Below are 18,265 nucleotides of genomic sequence, written 5' to 3' on the forward strand. Positions count from 1 at the left end.
CACTTTTTTCTTCTTCTTCTTCCCATCCTCTCTACTTCTTTTCTCATTCCCCTTTCAAAAAAGCAGTCTGTTTCAGGTTGCTTTATTTATCTCTTCTCTTGACTACTCAAGAGATCTCTCTACACACTAACTAACGCAGTCGCGTGGGTTTTATCTCGTAAGTTCGTTTCGGATACTCTGTGGGCTTCTTGTCACTCTGAGGGCTGTGGGCTTGACATACATCTATTCTGTGGGCTCTGTGGGACATCTTCCTCGTGGGTTACATATTCTAGACAGTATTGGCTGTCTGTTGCTTGTGGGCTTGAAAACTTGTCCGTCCGTGGGTAGTGGGTTAACGTCCAGCTGTGATTTAGTTCACTTCTGGCAGTTCTTCTGAGGGCTGTTGTTCCATTTTACACATCCAAAACACGGGTGCTTTGAGGGATCGTGGGCTTTGCCGCACATACTACAAGAATTTCACTTGTCACTACAGTATGTGCCACCCTACCCAAGCTACAAGCCAGCCTCCCAAGCCCTCTCCATGAGTCCCCTCCATTTTATATAAGAGTAATGGCTAACATTTCATCTTTCCTCTACAGTTCAATATGTCCAAGACATCTACCAAGGGTGCCGATAAGGCCGGCAAGGCCAGCAAGGCCTTGAACAAGGTCAAGGATGCCGGTGTCACCAAGGCTTCCCAGTCCCCCGCTGCCAAGAGCAAGGCCGTTGCCAGCAAGGTCGCCTCCAAGGAGAAGTCCTCCAAGAAGAACAAGAAGAAGGAGCCTACTCCCAGCTCCTCCGAGTCGGAGTCTGAGTCCGATGAGGATATGAAGGATGCTTCCTCCAGCTCCGAGTCCGAGTCTGAGTCCGAGGAGGAGAAGCCCGCTCCCAAGAAGACCGAGAAGAAGGTCGCTGCTAAGGCTGAGTCTTCCGACTCTTCCGACTCTGACTCTTCCGAGTCCGAGGAGGAGAAGCCCGCTCCCAAGAAGACCGAGAAGAAGGTCGCTGCCAAGGCTGAGTCTTCCGACTCTTCCGACTCTGACTCTTCCGAGTCTGAGGAGGAGAAGCCCGCCCCCAAGAAGACCGAGAAGAAGGCCGAGACTTCCGACTCTTCCGACTCTGAGTCCGAGTCTGAGTCCGAGGCCAAGAAGGCCTCTTCCGACTCTGAGTCTGGTTCCGACTCTGACAGCTCTGACTCTGACTCCGAGGAGACCCCTGTCTCCAAGAAGCGCAAGGCTGATGAGGAGCCTGCTGCCACTGCCAAGAAGTCCAAGACCGAGGATGTCCCCGAGGGTGCTGTCGCCAACCTGTTCATTGGTAACCTGTCCTGGAACGTCGACGAGGAGTGGCTCCAGCGTGAGTTCTCCGAGTTCGGTGAGCTCTCCGGTGTCCGCATTGTCACCGACCGCGAGACTGGCCGCTCCCGTGGCTTCGGCTACGTTGAGTACAACAGCGCCGCCGATGCCGTTAAGGCCATGGAGGCCAAGAAGGGTACCGATCTTGATGGTCGTACCATCAACCTCGACTACGCCGCTCCCCGCCAGGCCAAGCCCGAGGGTGGCGACCGCTCCCAGGATCGTGCTCGCTCCTACGGTGACCAGACCAGCCCCGAGTCCGACACTCTCTTCGTTGGAAACCTTCCCTTCAGCGCCACTGAGGATGCTCTCCACGAGGTCTTCGGCGCCCAGGGCTCCGTTCTCGGAATCCGTCTCCCCACTGAGCAGGAGACCGGCCGCCCTAAGGGCTTCGGTTACGTTCAGTTCTCTTCCATCGATGAGGCCAAGGCTGCCCACGCTGCTCTCAACGGCCACGAGCTCGAGGGCCGTTCTATCCGTCTTGACTTCTCTACTCCCCGTCCTGCCGGTGGTGACCGTGGTGGCTTCGGCGGCCGTGGTGGTGGTGGTCGCGGTGGTGGTCGCGGTGGTGGCCGTGGTGGCTTCGGCGACCGTGGCGGTGGCTTCGGTGGTCGCGGTGGTGGTGGTCGCGGCGGTGGCCGTGGTGGCTTCGGCGACCGTGGCGGCCGTGGTGGTCTCAACAAGGGCAAGGGCAGCATCCCTGAGTACAAGGGTACCAAGGTCACCTTCTAAATTTGAGGTTCTTTCCTGCATACGTTTGATTTCGCAACATATTGGTGTCCATGGGTCTCAGGTTCTTCTTTGAGAGAAAAAAGTTCGTGTTTAATTATGTGTAATATGATCTTAGCTCAGGTATCTTAAATTTGATACGTCATTTCAATTTTCATTCTGATCAACTTAACCTGCTTTTGTTTTTCTTGCCTTGTGTAACTATCGGCTATATTGCCACTGGATGCCGCCTTCCCCGCAATATTCTTTGTTTTGCCCAAGTACATTGGTTCATTGATTTCTGCTTCTTTGATTGAAGTGTTGATGAACGAAGGTCTCACTGCTGCTTCTTTAAATCCTAACATTCTACTGTAAGAACCACGATATTCGACATTTACCACTGACAACCCCTCGCATCGTCTTTCGCCCTGTGCTTCGTCACGGGCTGCAAATCACCTGTTCAGTCTGCTGATCACCTCATCATTTCGATTCTTTGCACCTGGGGGATCTTTTCATCTTTCTTTTATCACTCTTCTTTTCTGTTTTGCGAGATTAATCTTACCATTTTAATTCCGTTTTAACTCCTTTTAACTCCTGGTTATTGTGAGCAGAAAGGAGTATAAACAGCCTTGGGCATCAGTGATCGTCGACTCCACTTGATAAGATAACTTCCCCCCCACGTTGACCGCTCTCTTGTACTCCAGAGTGGCCTGATCCCCTCTCTTCTATATTTCTGTTCGCATACCCTCTTCTCGCATATTCTCCTCTCATATTCCTTCGAACCTCTGGCCATGCAACCAAATCACTGCGACCTGCTGGGTCAGGTGCGTGAGCCTAGAGCCGCAAGTCGGATGACGCGCGATGGACATCAGCCGCTTCGAGATAACGGTCAGCCACAGCCATCTGGTGCGGCACCCATGAGATCAGAGGGTATGTAGTCCTTTTTATAATCCGACTGGTACCTCCCCTGCCGATGAACTTTCAATATGCATACAAAATCGCTTTCACGTCTCCATAATGTACTCACTACGATACTACATAGATTCTTGGATCGACGTTTCCTCGCAACCGTCCTCTTCCTCCTTCTCCTCTGCTGCCACGAATGAAGACATAATCACCACCGGCTTACAGGTCGAGCATGGAGAAGCGGGAGCATATCAGCGTCGCAATCGGCGACGCCGTCTACAACATCTTGCTGCTATCACCACGGCCCAGGCGGACTATGCATCTCGGGATGCTAGCCAAGCCAGTAGCAGCCAGGAGGAATATGAGGAGAGCGAAAGCGAGTCTGATCGCGTTCTTAGCAGCTCAAATGAAGATATAACCCGCCCAACGCTCCCGGCTACATTATCTGCCCGCTCTGCACCGCTATCATCAAGTTCAGACGCTACCTCCAGCGATGATGAAGATGATACTTCTACTGCCCTAGGGATGGGAATAAGCCCATCACCTTTCGTACCTCAACCGAATATATTCACACACCCGCCAGCAACGTCAGAACCTGGATGGAGTGCACGCCGTTCTCAACCCAATGTGCCGTCTACCTCAACTCACCGCGCCTCTCGAAGAGAATCTTTTCCTAGCCCACGATCATCCCGGAGAACTCAATATCAGCACAGCCCTTACAATATGATTTCTCCATCCCATCATGCCGACCACGATGCCGCCCTTCGTGCCAGCCTATCAACGCTTCTTTCATGTGCCGCTGCCGCCAGAGGTCTTCCAAAGAATGATAATCGATCATCACCTACCCCAGCTGCTCCCTCAGGAGGCGGACAACCCGCTTCATTCCGACTAGTAGGTGCATCAGTTGCTATGGGAGAGGAGAGCAGCGATGAAGAGTCGTCATCCTCGCCGCAGTATCCAGAAACAAGTCCTTCCATAGGAGCACCACAGAGAGACTTAAGAGCACCAACGGTGTCATCTGACCCAGCTGCCACCAAAGCAAAGCGTCGTTCAAGTTCCCCTAAAGACCGCGGTGTTGTCTCGAAGAAGAGTCGTCGCGTGAGCATGACAGATCCAACAACGACTGTCAGCCCCACGATCATGACATGGGTCATCAGCGCCGGCGTTGTCGTTCTATTCTCCGCAATCAGTTTTTCCGCGGGGTATATGATCGGCCGTGAGGTCGGGCGGGCCGAGATCGGAATGATGGGAGATGGTGTTCCTGGCCCTCGCCCCTCAACAGGGTGTGGCCAGGAAGCGGTCCGCGGCGGACTCCGAAAACTGCGCTGGGGATCTGCGGCTGCAGGATCTGCTAGTCTTGCATCAATGTAATGTTCTATGACGAATGACAAAGATGATTCCAACGAATTACGATGTCAATATATGAAGATGTGCGGTTCGAGCTGCGTTCATGTTGTTCTGAACGTGGGCCTGCTTACCGGGACATACTCTTGTTTCTCTGTTTGATTGATATTCTACTCATCTCATTGACTGATAGTCATTGGGATTCGGTTGTTATATGCCGGGGGTCTCGCGACCTGCTGACAATCAAAAATCGGCGCATCTTTTTGTTTTATGCAGGTGGCTTCTGTTTTGGAGCGTTGGAGTTTTGGTTCTAGTCCCCTTGGGGCTTCTATGATGGTTTCTTTACGATTTCCTGCGATGTTCAATCTATACCCTCCTTTTATCACCCCATCTTATATATTGAATGGATGATTCTCTTACAAAATTGGGCTGTTGATACCCACATCTGCTGGTAGTATCTCAAGCCGTACCTCAAGCAGTGTCTCAAGTACTGCCCCAAGTATTGCCCCAAGAATCTATTAGGATACCTAAATCTCACTTATCATCACTTTAACTCCCATATCTAATCACCACATACCCTAAAATCAGCGGCAACTCCCTCGGCAGTGCTACCTGCCCAGGTCTGGTGCTTGCCTCCCCATTATGCGTTGCTCCGTCGACAAGTTCTCAAACCAAGTCGGATTGGTCCCTGGAAAAACCACCAGACAAGAGACGACTGTCTCAAGTCAGTCCTGATATTAGGGTGTACAGCATGCTTAGTCTTTCTTAGGTCTGCGCAATTTAACCCCCAGAGGACCATGACCCGTCTAGAATTGACTTTACACCACGCTTTGAAGCTCCCGCGGTATCCACAACGCTAGTGAGCTTAAAATGGACGATCTTTGGAGCATTTTGGAGAGGATGTGTAAATAACAGAATCTGTATTGCGTTGACCACAAGTAAGAGACACGGGCTGTAGGTAGATTCGTGCATCTTCCCTTATGTTGGCACTCCCCGATGGCCTCGAATTATATGAGTAACACCTCATTGGAACCATTTGTCGTTCGCCTGTCCCAAAGGTGGGGTTCATACTAAGATCCGAACTGGAAAGTCCCAATTGGATAGCATGAGCGCCAAATTATGCCCCGCACTACCAAGGTAGAGTCGGGGGAGTTGTCAGGAGGTTGGGACGTTCTGACTCCAAATACAGGGGCTACACATGGTTTCCCAAACAGAAAGATCCTATGTCCTTCATCATAGCATAGCACACAACATCATATTATATATCATGTTTCCCATAAGCCTAACCGCAAATGTGATCGCTGTTCTGAACTTGGCGGCGCAGAGTTGCACGTTGACTTACAACTTCGTTGCCAGACGTGCGGAGGCGGCCCAGGCTATTGCTGACTCAAAATCCACTCTCCTGGAGAGTGAAAAGTCGCTCGAGTTCCTCAAACAGATTATCACCGGAAATGAATACGAATCTGAAGCAGCTGCAGCTTTGCAGGCAATCAAGCTTGTTAGAATCCTCCAGTTCACGCATGAGCTTCGCAATGACTTCCGTGCGACACTCTCCAAGGGTATCGTGAGCACGAGCGATTCGAGTCACCTGCTATTTAGCATGACAAACAGATCTCCCTCAAAATGTTATTGCATATGACTATGACTAGAATTATCACAGCCGATGCTTTAAAGCCAGAGTATGTCAAGCGACTCGGGGGACGTTTTCGAGCGCTGGAGAGTGAACTCATCAATCATGAATTACAAATCCAGGACCGGCATTCTTTACTGAGAGCCCTAACGCGGGACTTTTATACGATGACAATAGAAGAGAGATTGAGCGAAGCATTTAGCTGATCCAAATACTACAAGAAGTCTGCCAAAATGCTCTTGCAGCGACTGAAGTAAAGCGGACCAACCAGAAAGAGATTTGGTGATATGTTATTAGACGACCGTTCCATCAATGTAGGGCATACATAGTCAACGCACTAGGAGTTACAATCAACACACGTTTGGGAAATTGACTGTATGGACAGAGGCTATTTCTTAAGTTTGAATCATGCTCGCAGTATCTTCGACTCTTGATCACCTTTCCTTGTTTTTTCCGATGTAAGCAGTTTACAAAATATGCACAGGCAGACTTCCTATTGAAAGGAATTGGCTGTCAGGGAATGCAATTGAAATAATAACGATATGTTCATCGGCAACTTTAAGAATCAATGATTCGAGGTGTTAGTTCGATACATACATACTTAGGTCGAAGATAGGCATAGAAATCGCTCTCGTAGAGATGATTTCGTAAATTGACTTGATGTCATTGGCAGATCCTCTATGCATGGCTTGAGCGAATGAATGAAGCATTTAAAGTATGGATTTAAGTTCTCTATGTATATATTAAAATGGGTCGTCAGCTGTTGTAGCCAATCGAATCCTTTCATATTCCTAATAGTTTGCGCTATACCAAATCTGGTGTACATGAACGCTAAAAGGGGTTAGATTGCTCCCGTCCTTCCATAACAACAAAGTTTTTTTTTTGAAGCGCAATCATGAATCTCAAGTGCCTTTCGCTGTCTATGATTGATGTACATAATCTGAATTTTATCTGAATTCTCGTGGCCTTTTCTCGGGCTTTTGATAATCCGGTGGGGAAATGTCAATTCCTGCGCCTTCCCAGCCCCGCTGGACCTCTGCAGGTGCCGGTTGTACATGCCTTTAGTGGACGAATCCTTGGCCACCGATAACAAATCAACGATACGATAATGTGACATTTTGGGGGGGCTTGATTTGAGTCATTATTTTGTTCCTCCAGGGCTGTTGTACATAATTGTCTTCACGCCTCTTTCTCTTCCAACTTCATATTCCTCTGACACATACCTCCCAGCTGCTATTCAAAATGTTTTTTCAAAGCGCTCATGAGGAGAAAGACAGAGAGGTCTTGCTCCATTTCATCCGGCAAAACCCCCTCGGGGTTTTGATCACCGGCATGAACTCCTCCCAGCAAGACTTCCTACAGTGCACCCATGCCCCATTTGTGGTGGATTTCCCAGAGGAAACAGGCAAGACGGATCCCTATCTCCGCGCGCACATCGCCAAACAGAATCCGCAAGTCAAGACGATGATGGAGGCTGTGGATAACAAACCCCCGAACGTTCTCGAGCTCGACGACGACGTCCTAGTGCTCTTCAATGGCAAGCACGACCACTACGTGACTCCAAAATTCTACGTCGAGACAAAGCCAGATACAGGGAAGGTCGTGCCCACATGGAATTACTCCGCCGTCCAGGCGTATGGCAAGATGTCGCTATACTATGATTCCAAAACACCCGAGACCGGCGAATACCTCGCCAAGCAACTCCATGATCTTTCGCAGCATACCGAGAAGTCAATTATGGGGTACACTGGTGGCGAGAAACCGCAGCCGTGGGAGGTGTCCGATGCGCCTACGTCGTACACTGACCTCCTGAAGAAGAACATTGTTGGTATTGAGATCCGAATCACCAAGCTTCAGGGCAAGTTCAAAATGAGTCAGGAAAAGCCTCCCGGGGACCGTGAGGGTGTGATCCAGGGATTCGCGAAGCTAGGAGGTGATACTGGCACTGCGATTTCGAATTTAGTGAAAGAGCGAGGTGAATTGAGCGATGCGAAGAAGCGAGACTCTTGATGCTGGAATGAACATTCAATATGACATTATTCAAAGTTACTTCCATGGAAATTACCAGTAGATCGCGACAGTACAGTGCGTGTGTACATTACATTGTATCTGCTGGCCCGAGAAAGCAATTTACTTTCCTCCAAAGATGATCTTATGTGAATACGACTAAATTTCTGTTGAAAAAAAGAGAGAGAAACGAGGAGAAAGGCTACTGTTCGATGAAGACAAGACGAGTCCAGTGTTTGGCGTTACCTAGCGTATTCAATCATGTTAGAATGGAGCTTGGAGCATGTATATCAATTCAAGTTCTCAATTTCCGTACGATTTCTGACCTTCTGCTAGGCTTTCTTTTTTAGCTACATTTTCCCATTCTTTAGCTCCCTTTACGTATTCCAATCCGTGAACCCTCTGGCCCACAAGTGCATTCACTCGCCAGCGATCCTGTGTTCCCTTTCTCTTCTGGCAACATCTCGGCACTGCTAGTACCTTCTTCCCAATAAACTGAGCTGGATCTACTGCAAAGGAAAGCCATGTATTTGCATAAATACCATTATCATCCTCAATCTCAATAATGTTTATCTGTAACACCTCAGGGTTGATATCATCAGCTGGAACAAGATGGTCAAATGTTACACCATAATAGTCAATTAGCCCAATCAAATTAAAAGGAGAGGGATATCAGAGCTAGTTGCTTCCACCAGGAGAGATTGATATATACTTACTCATCCGGACGCTTCTCTGGTATTCAGCCCAAGTACTCATCCTGCACCACTAGATCACCCGGGACTTCTGGACAGATATCTCGTCCGTATATGGTTTGATACGTTAATCGAGCTAGCTCCGGGCCTGCTAGTTGTGGGAATGTTCGGTCTGGAAAACCCAGACGCCACGGGATATCTGGTAGGAGCCTTTGTATGGCGATAAGGGGACCTTCAATTTGAATTCTGAGTGGCTGATCAGATAGTGGGAGGTGATATCGGTCGGCGGGAGTGTGAATACAAAGCGGAATGTAAAGTGGGAGCGCCATAGATGATGCCACTTCCAAGATTGCCCCTGCTGGATTTGATCGAGGAGCTGCAGTAACTAAACGGGGGCCAATGTATCTGCCAAGACCAGCCCGCATTTGGGGAACTCATTAGCGCGGGGGTTCGTCCTCTGCCTTTTATTCCGCATTGCACACTCGTTTACCTTGAAACATACCCTTGTTTGGCCACAAGAAATTCCCTAGACATTTTTTACAATGCCAGAAGAAGTCTTGGAGGAGGGAGCCCAGTACGGTGCCTTGCCATTTGATTATTATGTCACAGTACGTCCACTCCTTCCGAGATTTGCATGAAGATTTATGTCAATGCCAAATCGAATAGGAACATTGGCCCGAGGGGGTAAAGGAGAGCCCCCAGCAATGGGAGCAATTGGCGTGGAAATATCAAGAGCTGTCGCTTATTGATCGATTTGTCTGGCTCCCTCCCTAGCCGAGTTCCTCGACTTCATACTAACATTCGGTTAGAGTTATCATGATAGGGCGAGATGGGTCCTTGCTCAGCCTGGTTTCACAAATGAGCAGATCCACATTTTGAGCATTCACCAGTCAATCCATGAGCGAAATATTTGTGCAAATGAAGAAAGTAGAATGCAGACAATCTGGCTTCGGACTTGCTACGATAAGGACCTAAGCGAAAAATACGAGGATATGAAGACCGAGGGCAAGATCGACGCTGATATCGGTTCTAATCGGTACCTCGACGACAGCAACCGCTACGCCTTTGACGACGGAACGCCAGATCATTGGCGACAGGTTCTCGTCCGAGTGCCAGGTATCACGGACTTCATAGGCATCGATGACGAAAGAGGTGTCCTTAAATACCGGTCGTGCCTGAATGACGATGAGATTAGGGCCCAATATGAGGCGCTAGACGACGAGGAAGAGAGGACCTTAGCTCTTAAAGAGCTGGAATTCCAGGTTGTGGTATATCTACTAGACCGCGAGGCTATTGAGACGGGTTTGATCAAGATGCTTTGGTTGGACGAGCACGGCAATAGTGCATGGGAGAATCGAGTGGATTCATGTAGTGTGGAGACGCTTGCCGTCGCTTTTCTTAGAGCCACTCAGCTGAGCGAAATGCCGGGTGGAAGCTCTGGTCGAGGCTCCTTGATATGGCGCACTGGAGGTTAGAGACTGCGGTAGGCTGAGCATTGGAACGGAAAGGGAAAGCCAAGAAATGTCAGAGTATATATATGCTTGTAACACGACGGACAACTTCTGTTTGTTATTGACTTGGTATATGTTCTATATTAAGCTTATCTCGTTTACAATAACAATACCTAAATATTTGCCAAACTACCTGTAGGTCATACAAAGTCTTGTGACGTGTCTTTTCAGCCACCTTGTCTATGAACTAGAAGTGGATATGTATCACCTCAATCTCCTATAGCTACCTACTCATTCTTAAAATAAGCCCCTCTGACTCCAAATCTAACCAAGACTGAGGATTTCATCTTTTTTGTTTTGTCAAAACATTAGACAAGATGAGGAAGCCAGGACTATGCGCATCACTACACACATTGGTAGAAAGTATTTGTTTTATGATTGTAGTGGGAGTCACTCATCTCCACAACTTGAGGAACCCGAGTCCTCGTGACTCCATCAGCAGTATAGCTCTAAAATTAGGGCTCGTGCAGCTTATTTATGCGAATATCTATTGGCCATATGACCCGACCGGCGTTCGAAGTATGCCTGCTAACCCCCAAACAAAGCCGCTGTAGCGCGGACCACGGAATACCTGCCCGACTACATGTCGGGTTTGATAACATTTGGCCCAATAATCCCATCATGGCGTCAAATCCCCTGGCTGGTAGTACGGATTGTAGTACTATGGTGGCGGGTTGGCGGGTTGGCGGGTTCGATGTCTGTTTTTGGAAGATCAACCCACCTCGCGATGGGTTGCCCCTACCAAACTAGAACACGGCCGTTCATATGATCGGAGTATAGGAATGGCTACCGGTCTGATATCAAATTGTCTCGGAGCATATAAAGGGTTCTTTATGATGAGCAGTAAAACAACAAACACTTGAGGACATTTTCCATTGCACCTTCTTCTTACTTCATCATGGCTTCGATGTTCAACTATTTTGGCTTCAACACCCCTGCCTCCAAGGAAGAAACCAAAGCATCCCCCGTTCGTGCCTTGCCTGCATCATGGTACACTTCACCGGAGATGTACGAGCTGGAGCGCCGAGCCATATTTTCAAAGAGATGGCTCTTCATCACCCACAGCATGCGGTTGAAGAACACCGGCGACTGGCTCCGCTACGAGCTTGCAGGTTTCGACTTCATCATCACTCGCGACCGACAGGGCGACATCAATGCATTCCACAACGTGTGCAGACACCGTGCGTACCCGGTAGTTGAGAAAGAGGGATCCGGGAATTCCCAAATCCTCGCTTGCCGATACCACGGCTGGTCTTACGGATTGAATGGAAAGCTCGCCAAAGCTACGAAATACCAAGAGCTGAGCAACTTCGACAAGGAGCAGAACGGTCTTTTCAGAATCCACCTCAAGGTCGACGTCAATGGCTTTATCTGGGTCAATATGGATGCGAATGTAGTTCCGGAGGTGTCATGGGAGGAACATTTCAAGGACGTCGACAAGCAAGAACGGTACAAAGCCTACAACTTCGACGACTACGATTTCGACCACGCTTATGCGCTCGAGGGCGACTATAACTGGAAGATTCTGGCTGATAATTTCAACGAATGCTACCACTGCCCTACAACACACGCCGATATCCCCGAATTCCTCAACCTTGAATCTTTCGACAGCGATCTCAAAGACGGACACATCCAACACCATTGCGAGTCTACACCAGAACAGATCGAGAAGGGTCTTTACACTGCCAGTACTTACTACTTCCCCATGTCTGCCATGGTTGTCTCGTAAGTATTCCCAGTTTCTGTTTCTCAAATAGAACATCCTCTAACATACATAGGCCACATTTTATCATGATCCAGAAATTCCTCCCCTCAAGCGCAAAAAGCTCCAAGATGGCCTACGAAGTCTACAGAAACCGAAACTCCTCCGATACCGACTTCAAGCTGATAAGTGATATGTACGCACGCGTCATGGAAGAAGACAAAGTTCTCTGCAACAACGCACAAAGGAACCTCGACCGCAATGTCTTTACGAGTGGCGAGCTTCACCCTAAGTACGAGAAGGCGCCGCTGTTCTTCCAGACCACAGTCCGCGAAGTCATCACGGAGCACTTTGGGCGTGAGAAAGCCGAGGGGCGGGAGATCTGGCCGGCGAAACCGAAGGTGTCGTGCAATGCAGATGTTAGTGAGAAGGATGAGCAGATTTGCGCGTCTTTGGCCTGTGGAGCTCAGAAAGGGGTTTTGGCTTGGTGATTGTTTTGAGGACTAAGGTTTCTGTTGCATCGGTTACGTTGTGGGTAGCTTATGATCTTTGGATATGAAGTAGAATTTGTGGAATTGAATTTAGCCTTGTCATTACTAAATATACAGTTCATGTCGGCGCTGACGTCTTGGTCAAGAAGAAGATAGTAATGATCCTCTCGAGGACTAAGCTGCAACAGTAGCAAAAGTAGACATATCCGTCAGGTCGATCCAGGTTATACCTGCCGGAAAGTGAATTGATGCCTGATAGACCAGGTATAAAAGGCTTACAAGAGAATTGGCCAATGGAGTCTCTGCACGCTGTTCGGTTGATCAGCAACCTTTGCCCAGAAAACCAAACAAATCTAAAACAGCATACATGTTTGGATGCTGTGTGAAGCCGATCAATCGAACCACTCCAAGGAGAAGCCCCATGTCTGCTGGGTTCCTGGTTGCCACCGTGCCTTCTCCCGCAGCGACAACCATCCCCACCATTTTGGGATTTTCCATCAACACAAGCTAACCTCCCGCCACCCTTTTGCATAAATACGGCAGTACATAGGTTCCAGTGCGCCATAACTCATTTTGCCTGCAGTATATTTTGTAATATCAGTATTTCATACATCTGAATATACTAATCTCACACCAATTCTAAGATTCAAGTTCAATTCTCGTTGAACTCTTGATGCCTGATTTCTTAATGCCTAAATTCTCGACGGTCTAACTTTCAAATATTCTAAGTATGGTTAACTACCTACTTTAAATTCTTGCTATACTTGACACTTGACTTTTTTATACTACTCTATATTATTAAACGAATTCAATTAATACATTTATTTAAGGCCTAAAAACAGGCCTTAAACATAGTGTAAAATTCATAAATCATGTGATACTAAAATGTTTGGCTTGTTTAGCAAAAATGGGCCTAAATGGGCTCTAGTGGGCCCCCACGATGGGCCGTGGGCCCAAAAAAAGCCCAAAGCCCAAAGCCCAACCCACGAATGGGTTGGGCTTTGGGCTTTGTGGGCTCTGCGGAAGCCTAGTCAATTGATCACGCACCCTAACACTAAATCATAGAAATTCTCTGAGCTCCTTAAATAGGCTACATATCAGCTAAAATGCACTAGTTAACAAGGAAGAGTCCCTATATATAACTGTTGTTAAGATATCAAGTTATAATTTATGGCAGTTATTATGGTGTTTTGGGGTGCGCCACTCATTTACATACGCCGCTTAGCAGCCGCCCGTTGGCCCGCGGGCTTGCAGGCTCGTTTACCGATTACGTTATCGAAAGTGGGTAAACTAAGGTTGTAATTAGTAATCCAAGGGGGTCTGCCCTGCCCATCAATCCCCATTTTTAAATGTTTTTGGTTTGTGATAGTACCTATCTGTTGGCTATGGTGGGTGGTAATCTGTCGATGCATGATCCCTGGCATCTTGTCTGTTTTCTTTTCTTTTTGCGACATTGAAACCTTCCCCGCTTATAGTTTAGTCTTTTGTGTTCCATACATATTATGAAGATCATGGATGTAGAGAATATGAGCTCTTTTACTTCGTCTCCTTTCTTCTTGAATTTACAACTTTTTCCCGGCTATCTGTCCATTTACTGTGTGCTTTTGGTCCCCTGGTGTTTCCGTGCATCTAGTACTTAGTTTTCTGCAAACCCCTGCTAGTACATAGACAATATAAGAACGGTCCACGCCCCCCGCTTTCCAGTCAGGTTGCCGCGGCTTTTCCACTCAAACTGGCCTTCATATCCTCATTCTCGTCTTCCCACGATCGTCGAGCAAAGCAGGAATGGACCAACTAAAGAGAGAAGTACCAGTGGAAGCTGAGCCGAGGCAAATTTCTGCTCCTATACAAGTAAAGTCTAATAATGCTGGGTACTTCCCTTCATCTACTTTCACATTCAGACATCCAGATGCGCCGACAGGCTCTGTTCAAACCAAGCCTCCTTCGTCTTTCTCCGGAGCCGGTAAAGTACTCTATCTTCCCGGTATCCCGGAAGAAGAGTATCCCGAATCCCTATTCTTTTCGCCAGAATTCCAGATGGGTCTGCTCTACGGGAAGCAACTCGCTCAACAATCTGCTACTATACTTTCTCAACTTCTTTCTCGCCAAAGATCAGCTGGAGGCGCAGAAAGAAGTCCACAAAGAACGGCTGATCTGACGGATGGCCTGATCCGAGCAAGCCAATTTGAATTTTCGACTGTTAAGACAATCGCATTTCTCGGAAATTCTGGGGAAGGTAAGGGCGCACACTGTGTGATAAGCGGAGAGAATTTTGCTAGCTGACATCTTATAGGAAAAAGCAGCGTCATCAACTCATTGCTTGACTTTCCCAATATTGCTGCAATAGTATGTCCCTTCACCATTATTGCTATGCTAAGCTTATTCGGGGATAGGGAAACTTGTCCGAAGCCTGTACCTCGATTGTTACTGAGTACAAGCAGAAGGAGGCATCGCAGACACAGCGTATCAAAATCGAGGTAGAGTATTTTTCCGAGTTGGCCATCAAAGATCATATCAAGGAGCTTTTGTGGAGCTTCCGCCGTATCTTTCTCCCCGACGTTGCAGGTGGCTCGGAAAGTATGGCCTATGCCATAAAGTACCAAACTGAATCAGATCAGGCGTGGTCTTCCCTACATACGGCATTTGGGCATGAGAAAGATTTCAACATACAATTTGCGAAGGATCAATCTGATGGGGCATTTGAGCGTGTGTTAGATCAGTTGTGTCAGTGGGCAGCGAGTATTCCTTGGCCGCAAGGAGGAGCTGACGGGAAGTGGGCAACATATGCGGAAACTGCAGAAGAATGCTATGAGAGGACTGGTCTGTTCATGCGAGATAGACTTTGGCCATTCACTAAGCTCATTCGGTGCGCTGCCTTTACAACATACATCGCTCATGTGCACTAAACTTTTCGATAGCATTTATATCGATGCTCCAATTTTGAGAATGGGGTTAGCCCTTGTCGATCTACCTGGTAAGGAATCAATCTGTTGCGTGAGATCAACATATCATGGCTGATCGTTGCACAGGTCTCCTGGATGTGAATCTCGCACGGGTCAAAGCGACCCAAGAGTATCTTTCTCGATGTGACCATATTTTTATCATCGCCAATATTTCTCGAGCAATTACCGATCAGTCCTTGAAATCATCGTTGTATGCCGCTATCGCGCGTCATGCACCCCTGGGCTTGGAAGCTTCGGCACGCAAAAGGGCGCAGATTGCAGTTGTTTGTACTAAGTCAGAGGTTAGTCATATGAAATCATTCCAGTTGAAATTTGCTGACGATGAGTAGTCCGAAATCAAGAGCCTATCTGCTAAATTGCTTTATACTCATGATGGGAAGCCACTTCTATCTCTGATCAATGACATGGATAAAGCAATTGAAGAAGCAAAGGACAACGGTAACTGGGGACTGAAAAAAGATTTAAAGCACCAGTAAGTGGATTACCAAATTTATGTGAAGACATATCGATGTTGACTTTTGGAAGGAAGGAAGCAATGCTCATCCGAGCCAGGAATATTCGCGTGAAGGCTGGACTACAAAGTGCGTACGCAGAGAAATTTGAAGGAACGACTTTGAATACATTCTGCGTATCAAACATATGGTATGAAAAGTACAGACAAAAAGGCACATCTGATGCTGCTCTCAGAATGGTAACTACAAGTGGGATTCCTGAATTGAGAAGGTTCTGCTACTCTCTATCCACACAGTCCAGATTTGACGAAGCTATGCATTTTCTTCGAACCACATTACCCAGTATCCTCACCTCAATAGGCGTGCATGCCAAGCCCAAGTTATCGTCGCCAACACAAAGGCCAGTTGAGAACCTAGCGAAGGTGAATGAGATAAAGTGTTCTGTATGAGACCCCTACGCCCCGTATTGGTTAATATGGGCTTACATGTCACAGACTCTGAACGAGATCACTATGACTGAGAGGAATTTTGGCGACAGCTTTGAAGATCTCATGCTGACATTCTCGAGTACGCGTGAAGGCCACGAAACATATTACCCAACTGATTCCTTTCTTTAGATCAACGACTGGGGCATTGGGAAAAGGCTGCAATCGAAAAGGGAATAGAATGGACCAAGGTAAACATTTCCCCAATTGTATTCCCTTTGTTGCTTCTGTATAGGACTAATAAACCGGTAGTGGCACTGGCGTGAGGACTCCCGAAAGAACAAGATCTTCCCCGTGGGCTGATATCAGGGTTTTAGTGCAATACAGGATATGGTGCCAAAATAATGGTGACCACAAGACCTTAGATGGGAAACGCACGAATTGGAACGGAGAACTTGTCTGGAAGATGCGAACGGAGCTTGATATGCAGTGGGACTTGCTCGAAAAGGACATTCCTGTGATGTTTGGAAAGCTCCAGACCTCCAGTTCGGAACTCTTCCAACACTTAAAGGCCCACTTGGAAAGTAAGTATGTTTAAGTGAGGAATTTGGACAGGTTAACTTATTTCCTCCCAAGCCCATGCATTCCCACATGCGATGGTGCGCAGCATTGATCATAGGGCGGAAGAAGTCAAGAGTTGTTTTGAAACGTCAAGACATACATTTGAAATGGAACTTCGGTATGTTGATATGTATTTGGATACAAAGGCGTATAAGTATTCTGGCTAATGCTAAAAAGGGGAATACGTGGCAAAGCCTTGGGGTCTAATGAATCGTCGTTCGTTCTACAAGAGATGATTCCCGCGTACCGAAAGGCAGTCTCATACCAAGGCAAGTAGAGGGTGCCGCCATGATGCGGCAATTTGAACTTTATTGGGAGTGGTTGCTTATCTATCTCAGGGTCACACCCGGAAAAGGCTCTGCGGGATCTGGTACAGGGCCGAATTGAGAACGGAACACTGTTCCTGAACATATCTAGTGCTATTGCGTGCGAGGTCAAGCAAGCTTCTCAAAGGGTGTTTGATGAAATGCAGATAATTATGGAGAAGACATTCGCCCTCATTATGAGCGACATATATTCTGTGCTGGCCCAGATAGAAATCTGGAGTGGCGAGCTAGCGCGCAGGAAGTTGGAAGAAAGGCAGTACATTGCACAGCTCAGTCCAAAGTTACAACGCTTGGAGAAGCATTATGAAATCATCCTCGGGACGATTGAACAGCTTTGAGCTTCTTGTCTTGGACTAGCTGCTGTGATGAACTGATGTTGCTATTAAGAAGGCACAAGAGGAAGCGATAAGACAAGGTTGCGATGCGACAGTTTGTTTAGATAGATCCTTCCTTCTCATCTCTTCTCCTCTTCTCTTCCATTTTGTTTCCTTTTCGCAGCTTCACTATTTGAGTCGAATGGACTATTTTCTTTGATGATTAAAAGTTCATCGGGCTGGATGCCACTTCCTTCAAGAATATTCAAGGTGGGAACATCCCCCATGGCAATATCTTCGGGCTTCAACCAGGTAACATTGAACTTTTCTACATATCTTATACAGGTCACGTTTTTCTACGTGTTTACAGTGTTTATAGTCCTATAGGAGCGGACTGGCACCTCACTCCTATCTCTTGGCACTCCTATGGGACCAAATGATGGGAGTTGGCAAGGTCTAAAGGAGAGTAATTATCTAGTAAAGCGGCGTAAAAATTGGATTTGAAGAGCTGATTGAACTGTGTTATACGGAGTTGGTAATGAGCAGATAGAGCTGGCGGTCAAAAATTTACTATGGGAAAATGAGGTATGGCGCCCTGGAACTTATGTACTTCCGTAGCCTAAGGATGCCTAGAAAACAGGGGCAAGAAATCACATTCGGTAGCACATCGGAGTTGGAGATTTATAAGAAAGTCTGACACCCATTTCCGAAAGATACTTATGGAAGTATCCTATTTTTGCATAGCTGACCATGGATATATATAACCCACACCTTCTATACTATAGGACGTTGTTTTTCAACTTCTGCTGGCTCTTGCCTTAAGGGCCCGCCTGGCACGG

General features: G+C 47.5%; 7 protein-coding genes across 7 annotated transcripts; all 7 read left to right on the forward strand.

The window, feature by feature from the left end:
- Window positions 1-584: 584 nt before the first annotated feature.
- Window positions 585-2,066, forward strand: N7471_008736 (putative nucleolin protein Nsr1; the record flags this gene model as incomplete). The annotated part of the gene is made up of 1 exon (XM_057281455.1): window positions 585-2,066. The coding sequence occupies one exon, from the start codon at window positions 585-587 to the stop codon at window positions 2,064-2,066; it is 1,482 nt and encodes a 493-aa protein (XP_057135715.1).
- Window positions 2,067-2,562: 496 nt separating this feature from the next.
- N7471_008737 (uncharacterized protein) lies at window positions 2,563-4,798 on the forward strand. Its single transcript, XM_057281456.1, has 2 exons — window positions 2,563-2,972; window positions 3,085-4,798. The coding sequence occupies exons 1-2, from the start codon at window positions 2,834-2,836 to the stop codon at window positions 4,317-4,319; spliced, it is 1,374 nt and encodes a 457-aa protein (XP_057135716.1). The 5' UTR covers window positions 2,563-2,833; the 3' UTR covers window positions 4,320-4,798.
- A 761-nt stretch (window positions 4,799-5,559) lies between these two features.
- On the forward strand, window positions 5,560-5,964 carry N7471_008738 (uncharacterized protein; the record flags this gene model as incomplete). The annotated part of the gene is made up of 2 exons (XM_057281457.1): window positions 5,560-5,856; window positions 5,953-5,964. The coding sequence occupies 2 exons, from the start codon at window positions 5,560-5,562 to the stop codon at window positions 5,962-5,964; spliced, it is 309 nt and encodes a 102-aa protein (XP_057135717.1).
- Window positions 5,965-7,164: 1,200 nt separating this feature from the next.
- Window positions 7,165-7,932, forward strand: N7471_008739 (FMN-binding negative transcriptional regulator; the record flags this gene model as incomplete). Its single annotated transcript, XM_057281458.1, has 1 exon — window positions 7,165-7,932. One exon carries the CDS (start codon window positions 7,165-7,167, stop codon window positions 7,930-7,932), a length of 768 nt encoding a protein of 255 aa, XP_057135718.1.
- A 1,231-nt stretch (window positions 7,933-9,163) lies between these two features.
- N7471_008740 (uncharacterized protein) lies at window positions 9,164-10,096 on the forward strand (the record flags this gene model as incomplete). The annotated part of the gene is made up of 2 exons (XM_057281459.1): window positions 9,164-9,229; window positions 9,431-10,096. The coding sequence occupies 2 exons, from the start codon at window positions 9,164-9,166 to the stop codon at window positions 10,094-10,096; spliced, it is 732 nt and encodes a 243-aa protein (XP_057135719.1).
- Window positions 10,097-11,030: 934 nt separating this feature from the next.
- On the forward strand, window positions 11,031-12,325 carry N7471_008741 (aromatic ring-hydroxylating oxygenase subunit alpha; the record flags this gene model as incomplete). The annotated part of the gene is made up of 2 exons (XM_057281460.1): window positions 11,031-11,857; window positions 11,911-12,325. 2 exons carry the CDS (start codon window positions 11,031-11,033, stop codon window positions 12,323-12,325), a joined length of 1,242 nt encoding a protein of 413 aa, XP_057135720.1.
- Window positions 12,326-14,110: 1,785 nt separating this feature from the next.
- N7471_008742 (uncharacterized protein) lies at window positions 14,111-17,634 on the forward strand (the record flags this gene model as incomplete). Its single annotated transcript, XM_057281461.1, has 14 exons — window positions 14,111-14,561; window positions 14,619-14,671; window positions 14,719-15,191; window positions 15,244-15,299; window positions 15,355-15,569; window positions 15,618-15,760; window positions 15,814-16,162; window positions 16,235-16,307; window positions 16,358-16,416; window positions 16,478-16,487; window positions 16,543-16,749; window positions 16,802-16,904; window positions 16,964-17,055; window positions 17,125-17,634. The coding sequence occupies 14 exons, from the start codon at window positions 14,111-14,113 to the stop codon at window positions 17,448-17,450; spliced, it is 2,610 nt and encodes an 869-aa protein (XP_057135721.1). The 3' UTR covers window positions 17,451-17,634.
- Between the last annotated feature and the right edge of the window lie 631 nt (window positions 17,635-18,265).

The sequence above is a fragment of the Penicillium samsonianum genome (genome assembly GCF_028829775.1).
Source record: "Penicillium samsonianum strain IBT 33392 chromosome Unknown utg000004l_segment0_segment0, whole genome shotgun sequence".
Taxonomy (NCBI): domain Eukaryota; kingdom Fungi; phylum Ascomycota; class Eurotiomycetes; order Eurotiales; family Aspergillaceae; genus Penicillium; species Penicillium samsonianum.